This window comes from Styela clava, chromosome 5 (assembly GCF_964204865.1).
Source record: "Styela clava chromosome 5, kaStyClav1.hap1.2, whole genome shotgun sequence".
NCBI classification, from domain to species: Eukaryota; Metazoa; Chordata; class Ascidiacea; order Stolidobranchia; family Styelidae; genus Styela; species Styela clava.
In genome coordinates this window covers 14,842,814-14,852,780 of record NC_135254.1, presented here as the reverse complement: position 1 = coordinate 14,852,780, position 9,967 = coordinate 14,842,814, and the positions used below count along the sequence as shown (strand labels likewise).

At 34.0% G+C, this 9,967-nt stretch overlaps 1 protein-coding gene across 5 annotated transcripts in view; it reads right to left on the bottom strand.

Moving 5' to 3' along the window:
* Nucleotides 1-1,114: 1,114 nt before the first annotated feature.
* LOC120344578 (proto-oncogene vav-like) overlaps nucleotides 1,115-9,967 on the bottom strand; it is a 57,002-nt gene continuing 48,149 nt past the window's right edge. For all 5 annotated transcript variants that reach the window (XM_078112807.1, XM_078112806.1, XM_078112808.1 and 2 more), the window contains 6 exons: nucleotides 9,419-9,529; nucleotides 8,778-8,868; nucleotides 7,537-7,693; nucleotides 5,835-5,888; nucleotides 4,864-5,027; nucleotides 1,115-4,404 (listed from right to left, as the gene is read on the bottom strand). In XM_078112807.1, the coding sequence (XP_077968933.1) occupies nucleotides 4,366-4,404; nucleotides 4,864-5,027; nucleotides 5,835-5,888; nucleotides 7,537-7,693; nucleotides 8,778-8,868; nucleotides 9,419-9,529 (616 nt within the window). In that variant the 3' untranslated portion in view covers nucleotides 1,115-4,365. The remainder of the gene's footprint in view (nucleotides 4,405-4,863; nucleotides 5,028-5,834; nucleotides 5,889-7,536; nucleotides 7,694-8,777; nucleotides 8,869-9,418; nucleotides 9,530-9,967) is intronic.

Below are 9,967 nucleotides of genomic sequence, written 5' to 3'. Positions count from 1 at the left end.
ACGACCTTATTTCGACACCCCCAATCTGACACGCAACGACCGTATTTCGTCACCCCCAATCTGACACACACCGACCGTATTTCGCCACCCCTAACTTGACGACCCTATTTCGTCACGCCCATTTTGACTCACACCGACCGCATTTCGTCATCCGTATACTTGCTTCAAATGTATTAGACGTCCAATATCGCTGTATTATCTATCTAAAAAGTAAAAAGATAATTGTGGTGAATTAAGTTCAAATACAAAACCACTTTTAACTATACATATATATATTTTTCATATAGTTACCGGAATATACGCTATGTTTGGTATTATATAGTTCCAGTTCAAAACGTGATGCTTCTATTCTGACATGCGGAAATCAAATCACTAAATCCCGGGATTATATTCAAATTAATCCCGGGATCGGGATTGAAAAAAAGCTAAAAATCGCGGGATCGCAACACTATTCGGTGGTAACGTTGGCAGCTGGTATGCTAGTTACGGTAGACGCGTGTAGGGTGGCGCGACGGAAGAGCGCGAGATCGGCATCGTGTTGTGAATACGCTCACCATCGCATCTGAAGACCCTGTGTGCGAGAGAATTGCTGTACTCCCAGCCAATGTTCCCTCTAATTTTTGGTAGTATGTGTGCGCAGAAATTTTGGTGTGTGCGCACTTTTTTGGAAATGACTAATAATTGTGCAAAAACCAATGAAGAAATTTTGGCGTTCTAACCGGGTAATGAGTGGGCCAACAACAAACTTTCTCAACCTGCCAACCGAGAACATTATTACATTACATCGAAATACGTCTGTGTGCAGTAAATCTATGCGTGTGCGCAGCCTCTGAAAGCTGTGTGCGCGCGCACACCTTAGAGGGAACACTGCTCCCAGCCCTGTAGGGGGCTCACGTAATCGCTGGTCTATCAAGAGCTAACCCACCATGAAGTCCATGCATCTGAAACGAAGGACCGGCTAACTAATCCAATGTATGTAAATACTTTCCTAGTGTGGAGCAGAGGGATCGTAGAAACGATGAGAGAGACCTGAGAAATAGCCACCCGATCTGTGGGAGTTGACCGCTTTCCCCATAACACAAACTATACAAAACGAGTTATGCACTCTTTCAAATACCTTGTTTAATTTATTTTATCAGAAACTGGGAACATAATGATAAGAATGTATTTACAAGAATAATATACTAATAAACATGTATATAAACAAATGACGAGAGCAATAACATAAAGATAATCGAAGTACATGAGATGAAAAAAAAATCCATATAAACAAAACCAGTCATCGGACACAAAAAACCTTGGCGTGTGTGTGCACATCACACACACACTGATTGCACATAAAATTTCACATATTATATCGGATATTTTATTCGATGGCCCCTTAATAATTATAAATAACCAATTTTTAACCTAATAATATTCCAAAATATGAATCAAGCGTGTATGAGTTTCAGATTTTGATTAAATGAACTATCCTTAAAGAAACAATCCTGAATGTTGATAAGTGTTTCATCATATCACGACATGACATTCCAATGATGTAATAATTTCTGAACAATGCGTCTTTGTCTAACCATATTATTACAATGATATTATGTATAGTCTTGAAAAGGTTAACTCAATGATTTGTTATTGTTAAATTATGATAACGGGTATACAGACAATGTGTGAGGTTGTAATTGGTTGGTAGAATTAGTTATATCAAGCCAGTTTTCCTTTCAGGGGATACTAAGTTAAAATAAGAGCATTTCTGAATTTTTTTTTCTGAATTTCTGGATCATAAAGTAATGTTGATAATTTGATTGATCTTTCTAATTAGATTTTAGAACCTTGGGTGTTACTGTTCGATAATCTGGTTTGGTTCCCTGCGACCCAGAAAACCGTACGATTATCTCTTTTTCGAATATTTCTTATGATTGTTTACACCTGGCTGGAAAAAAAATAGACTTGACTGGTATTTGCCAAAAATGCCTTAACGAAATTCAAAATATATTTTTTTTTTCATTTGCATTTCCTGCTGACTTTAATGACCTAAGTTCTATATTTATGAGGGAGCATAACGTAGTGTGACTAATTTGAAATCAAATTTCATCATAATGCTTAAGAAATAACAATAAATAGAAAAATAGGACTAAGATATAAATTTGAATTAGCAAAGCGTCCATTCGTCACACAATAACAAAGTTTTTGCCATGCACCTGGCTTCTATTTATATGTTTAAATTAAAATTATAGTTTGTACGAACGAGATGAGAAATTTTTTGAATGAAAGGCACTAAGGATAACCAATAATAAATACGATAGATACTTTTTTTAGGGTGAAATGTCCTTGTATAATATGCAAACATCATAATATTTTTCAAATTTTATCTTCTGCTAGTTAACATGGTCATTGAATAGGACTATATTTTGTTTGTATCAAAGCAAGAAGTGTTTTTAATCTATATTCAATGTCTGGTATACAAGGTGATATATCACATGATAAATGTGATATGAAACAATAGAATAATATGTGATTGTTTAGAATCCCGCACAAATCGCTTACAAAATCATTTACATCACGAGTGTGCGACGTTTTTGTTGGTGGGCCATATATCCAACTTCATATCCAACAGACATCTGTCCGGGTCACCGAAAAAAACTAATCATTGTGATGCAAAACTTCATTTAAACACTTGTAAGTTCTTGCATAGTTTGTTGTTATTAGCTTTGACAGAAGTTAGAATTTTATACTTGATGGGGAAAAATCTGAGTAGTGATAATGGCCACACTAAACGGCTTGGCGAGCAGGGGTTGTGGCCCGCGGACCGCCAGTTGCACACCTCTGATTTACATACTAGTTCTATAGCGATTTATTCAACAGGCAGTTCGAACCGTACTGAGATCGCTATTAGCGTAAGGAACACTTCATAATAAAATTTAGAAAAAAAAAATCAACAAATTACATGAATTTTAATGTAAATCCTAGCAATACTCCTCAAGTTCAAAAAGAAATGGATGATGACCCCTATCAATCAATCATATCTTAAATCATAAACATTAGAACGATTTGGCGATGATGGTTGAGAATTACAAGATGACAGGCTTGATAAAAAACATTAACACTAATGCTGAAGAGATAAAATCTCATATATACTATCATTCTTAAACAAACCTACCAGTAACACAAAAAGTAAAATCTTCATTTAAAATAGAAAGGGCAAGCACAATTGGACATAACTTTAAGAATTTTCGCTAAAAACCAAAAAGTTAAACATAGGTGATTTTATTATAGTCTCGAACTTAATCTCCATTTTTGGGTATAAAAACACAAATTTTAATTTTATGATTGGGGTAAGAAGTTTAAATCAAAAAATTTCATTATTAATTAAAAGAATAGACATATAATAACAAAAAAAATGAAACTTTTTGATGATATATCAAATTTAGAATGATTGTTAATTTCGATAGTAAAAACAGGTTTTCATAATCCAAAAATTTCCTAAAATTATCAGAAAAAGGCATGAGTGCAGAGTGTCGTAACTTATTACCTTATGTGTAAATTATGGCAAACAATACTCAACACTAAAATAGATACATTATCCCATTGAAACATGTAAATCGTTAAAACAATTGAAGGCATGAGCAAACAATAACTATAATACTTTTCGAATGACGATTCAGACGCCATGTAGCTATATCATCAAAAAAAGCTCGATTTTCTCCTACGTTGTATGCATTTAATTTTTGAATTACGTAACTTCAATAAGATTGGTTGCCAGTACATAATTCAAAAAGATTGGAAAATATTATTTTAAGTCCAAAATGGAGATTTATTAGTTCATATATAAAAATTTTTTTTTGAATTTCGCGAATATCTTTATGAATGATTATACTGGTGTAAACATTGGAAAACCTACATGGGGCACAATGCGGTTGGTACGAGAGAAGAAAAAAATTATCATTTCTCAAAAAGAAACCAATATTATTATAATAAGATACAGAACAGTAATAGTACGTGCAGGCCTCCTGTCACCAGCAAATAAAAGCAGAAAAAAAATGAACGAACGGAAAGGCGAAATAAAAAGAAAAGCATAAAACGCTGCACTCTATGAGAAAAAAGGACTTGAGAGTTGGTGCAACAGTGGAATACAGTTGATGTGAAAATTAAAATAAAGTTTTTTCAACAATAAAATTATTATAATAAGAATGAAGAATAAAGTAGAGTGGTAAAGTTGATAGCCGTTGGTTCGAGCGTTTATTAAAACACTCTCTTCTTTCGACAAGCGTACATCACTTGACGAAGCAGTAGTGCATCATGCTCGACCGTGTATACGTTATAAGTTTCATCTAGGCTTGTGTGGAGAATATCGTACAGATATGTATGCTATATTTCGATAACGAACGTGGTGGGAAAATAACCAACCTGAAAATCAAAATATTATATTTAAAACAGAAAATGTACAAAAAAGTATTCATTTAGAATGGAATTAAGAAAATAAGTTTTCAAACAATGAAATTTCATATTGTTAAAATTAGGTATTTATTTTAAGTAAAAGGGTTTACATAAAAGAATCGCATAATAATATAAATACCAAACTATTTGAAAAAATAGAAATTCAGATGAGAAAATGGGAATTTTTACAGTATGATAGTATTTTATTTAGTATAAGTTGTATTTATATCAAAATGCACTATTTTAAAAATTCAATTTGTAGCAAAGAATTTTGAAATACTAAACTATCTGTACGGAATATCCAAAAATCAAAATGTGAAGAGACGATATGATGACTGACACTAAAATATACTTCACATCTGAAAAATCCCAGAAGTGCCACAAAGAGAAAGATCTATACAATGAAACGAACAGAAAACGTCTTCTAACCTGCCCAGAATGTTCTCCTTTCCACCAACCATGCGAACTTCCAGCTTTACTGATAATATTAACGATTTGACCTGCTCGTAAACTCAATTCCTGTTCACTTCTTGCTTCAAATGGAAACTGTGCCCTCGCTTGGCCGATAATATCATACGAACGACCATTAACAGCTAAAAATATATGAATGTTCACATTTAGCAATGGTTAAAATTAGAAAATGTATACATATTATACTAAGAACAAGTGAAGCCAATTTTTGTGAGATTATCATATATACTTATGAATGCACAGATAATACATGTTATTTTGAAAACTTATTCGAAAAAAAAAAAAAAAAATCGGTTTGAAATTGTTAATAATCAAATTGCCTATACCAGGGGTGTGCAACCTTTATTACAGGTGGGCCAGATATAAATAACTGAGTAAAACTGCGGACCGCGTCTTTTTTAACATAGGCCTTCTAGTAGTTGCAGACCCAAAAATTTTGGTTATTGATATTATAACATGAGTTGTCCGCTTCGCACAAGTTAGCTAGATTATAAATTGGAATCTGGTTTAGGCTTGTAACGCAATAGGATTGAAATGACTCACACATACCAGATGAAACTAAATTAAAAACAGGTTTCGCGGGCCGCAATTATTCAAAATTGGCACTTATCCGAGGGCCACACAATTTTTCCTCGCGGGACGCAGGTTGCACATCTCTGGCGTATACCATGATTAAAATTTTTATATATTTGAGATAATTTGCTCAGAGCAAGGTTAAGTGCACTCACACAGAAATAAAGTAGACTCATCTCTGAGCATAGTTATAGGCAACGACTGAAAACCCACGAACTACTGAACAATATAAATTAATGACAAATGACGATTTATATTAAAATTGAAAGGGAAATATGAAACGGTTTCGATTCAGTCATAAATAATTTTAGTTTTATGCATACGTAAAAAAAATCTCAATCCAAATTTTGACTTACTTCTGATATCACTTTGCCAACCATTTCCGTTTTGTGGACGTCTTGATACCCTCTCTGGAAAGGGATAAAAAAAAATTCGATGTAAACCGAGCAACCGAGATAGATTATAGACCACATAAATAGCATTAAATGCTAAGCAAGCTAATGTAGACGTAATAATCTTATTATAATATGTGAAATATGACCCAGAAGGCCACAGGAATATTTATAAAACACGGTATTTGGAGATTTAACATGGCTATTCAGCCACCGCAAATATTTGCGAACGAGTCTACAGAAATTGATCAGATTAGTGAATATTTGACATTTGGCAACACGGGTCAAATTAAATTATTTTTAATGACCGTTTATTTGAGTTATCCGTGGCCTATGTCTTGCCAGAGATAAAGTTCTTTTAGATCTCTTAAAGCGCAAATTATATCATTAAGATAATACAACTGTTATAACACTCATAAATCCAGTTATACGCCAGCGTTATATGTTTGTTTTGAGACAATTATCTGATTATCCATGGTTATATTTAGGTCTTTTAGACCATTTCTCTTATTTTTCTTGGTGGCAAATTTTTCACGCGAATGAAATGATGTTTCAAGTAATAACAAATCAAAAGTACAATAACGATTATCCATGACTTTTCGGTAAAAGACTAGTTTGTGTGTGTGTGTGCGTGTATAACTAAATAGCTTGGCTTCTCACAATTGCATTGAATTTCAGCTGCCGAAATAGCATCATATTTAGCATGTTGGGCATGAAATCTTCAATCGTAATATTTCCGTTAAAGGATTGCCTACCCAGTTTATTAAACTTTGGGTGAGGGGGTGGACATCGGGATAGAACAAGAAATCTTAACCATGTTATGCTCAAGGTCCCACAGATATTATGGGGGAATTATGTGCAGGAGAATTGCTAATTAAAGAGAAGTTCCTATCTTTAATGTTAGGTGTGTATTTTGGATTTTCAGGTGTTTAGTTATTCCCAAATCTAACCTATATTGTCCATCATGTAATTAGGTGATCTCATTGGCAAACTTATCCTACAAAAAATACTGTAAGCCCCTGGTTCCTAACCTTTCACGACTCGTGGCCCCTTCCAGAGGCTTTAGGCACTCAAGGGCCCCCTGATTATCATTCCAGGGGTATGGGCAGGTTATTATGATTGATGGATTTCAAATCCCTGTATGTTTGCACAATTTAAGCTCAAAGTTCAAAAAAGTAAAAACATTGTTGTGAAATATCCTTTTCGAGCAATGAAAATAGAAAGAACAAATAGTTTACTTGTCAAAGGCCAAGTAAAATCGGTTCTGCGCCTAGCATTGTGGCCCTTCCTCCCAACCACTCTGTGGCCCCCTTGGGCCCCCGATTGGGAACCGATGCTATAAGCATTTATAATGTTATGGACCAGTGGTCGAAGAGTAGAACTTAACTATGATGACATCGGAGGTTAAAATCTTGGGTTCGAATCCCATGTCCATCACCTCACATAGGGTGGGCGAAGATTACGATCCTACGAAGAATATTTACCAATGGATACATGTACAGAGGCTCGTTCAGGGCAAAAAACAAGTTATTTCAAAAATAGGACCTCCAAAAGTACGAGTACCAAGATGGCGCACAACCTGAACATAGTATGTGTACCAGGTTAGGGTTCAGGTTGTGCGACATCTGGTGCACATACTTCTGAAGCGCAAAAAAAATGTACTTACGACTTGGTTGAGGAGGATAATTGCTCTGTCTCAACGGTGAAATAGGTGAAGGCATTCCAGGAAACATGACTGGATCTCTGTATGGAAATCGTAATGTTGTTTCCAACCCCAGGAAAAACCCTGATAATGAGTTGTTTTGATAAAAGGTGACCAAATCCTGAAAAAAAAGATTTGAATTATGATTTTACAAAGAAAAAAAGAATATAATGAAGGCTATATTGGTTTACGCTAATAAAAGCTATCATAGTGGAGCAAACAACATTGAGAAAAAATGCTATTTATTTATTTATTTTTCAATAGAATTTGCTCAAAGGTAGACTCCACACTTTATTCAAAAGTACTGTAAATGGACTCAGCCTCTCCAAGTTACTGAAGACCACTCAAACGCTAACGGCTAACTGAAATTTTATGGATTTATGATGGTGCAGTACGCACCAGTAAATATTGACGAAAATCAAATAATGACAAGCTCAAGTAAAATTTAATAAAAACATGAAAAATATCATACAAAACAGGAGAAAAAAATGGAATATATTTAGGAAAAAATAACAAAATCTAGATTAAATTTGAGAAAAGATATTACTTCAAGAAGGCACTACCATCTTTAACAACAACTTTACATAACAAAAAGATGAAAAAAACAGATGCTAATTATCCAGTACATCAAGATATGGGAATATAGCCTGTAACTTCCTGTGATTAATGGTGAGATAAGTTGGAAAGATATCAAACAAGATTGGTATCAGTATTGCTAATGACTTTCAACCTGTTTTCAAATTATTTTGAAAATTAGGATTGATTGATTAAATCTAGTCCAAAAAGTCATGTTTTTTGAAGTCTGCGGGATTGTCTATTAGTCAATACCAATGGCTTTACATATGTTATACATGAAAAATGGGTACTCCCGAAGTATGTGAACCAAGATGGCGGTCACTGGAACGTAGTATGTGTACTAGTTTAGGGTAAGACCATAACTTTATTCCAATTTTCCTTATTTTAGTTCTATTACGAGTTCGAGGACTAGCCAAGTGACTCCCGTAGTATTTGTACCTGAAATTATGGCCTAACCCTAACCTGGTACACATACTACTTTCCGGTGTCCGCCATCTTGGTTCACATACTTCGGGAGTACCGAAAATGTTCAATACGAATTCAAATTATATGAAATCTATAATTCATCAGTAAATGGACAAAATGAATTTAAAATTTACTCATAATGAACGTAAATTATATATTTGTACCTGAACTGATTTGAAGTTTTTACATTCTGCTACATAATGCATACCGTCGTCTGTTTGTAAAATTCTTATATGCTTTATATCTTTTTGAAATCTAAAATAAAAATAATATTCAATATAACATAAGAATATTACTTAAAGGAGATAAACAATGATCAAAGACATGGACACAAAAATAAAGAAGGTTGTTCCGTCAATGTAAACATACATTGGAATTAGGAATTTTTATGCTGTAGGAGTGGAAAGCAGATAAAATGGCCTAATTGTATGATGAACTTGGAAATCTTGTTTGGCAACAAGTCCCTGCCGGGTATGAGAATATTTAGACAGTAATTTGTTTCAGATGCATGGCAGCATGGACTTGATGGTGGAGGAGGCCGTAACCAACAAGCAGTCGAAATATGCACAGACTTTTAGAGACGCTGGATTGGTCAATGCCCTGTTGCTATACTGAGTACAGTGAGAGAGATATTTAATTGCCAATAAAATTTCTTCAATGATAAATGTGAATTTTTTCAATTCCCCAAATGCATATCTTGTATATGAAATAACAGTTTATTACTAAAGAATATACTTTATTGTTTGATGAACAAAATTTCCTGGATAGCGAAACAAAACTTCCATAAAAATAAAATTGATCTTACTTGAGACTTATAACAAGACTTAGAGGAGCTTTTCTCCTTATTAAAAATGTTCCTGAGGGCGTATCCAATAACAATTTTTCTGCTTCATTACGATCAATCTCTCCAGCGTACCTGAAATATGAAGATATATATTAGCAATGATATTAAAAAGACACAAGCTCAAAAGACGCAAAGTAATATTAACTTCTGTATACGAAGTAAGAGGCAGCATAGTAACTCAGTAGTTTCGGCAAGGTAGTTAGATTGTTAGACTTAACTATGATGGCCTCTAATGCTTAAATCTCGAGTTCGAAACTTGTGTCCACCCCCTTACCCAGGGGTTATAAACTGGGTAAGCAAAGACAAATTATAGTAGTTCTTATCTAGCAGCGGCTTCTTCTGGAGGGATTCGTTCAAAGCAAAAGGCGTGTGAATATGCCATATGGAAAAAAAAATTTTGGGACATACTCTGTTTTTCAATCAAAATGCTGAAATGAGGGTAGGTAAGAATAGGTCAATTACCGTAAGACTAAATTATGATTATTAGATTATTAATTCTGTTTTCAAAAT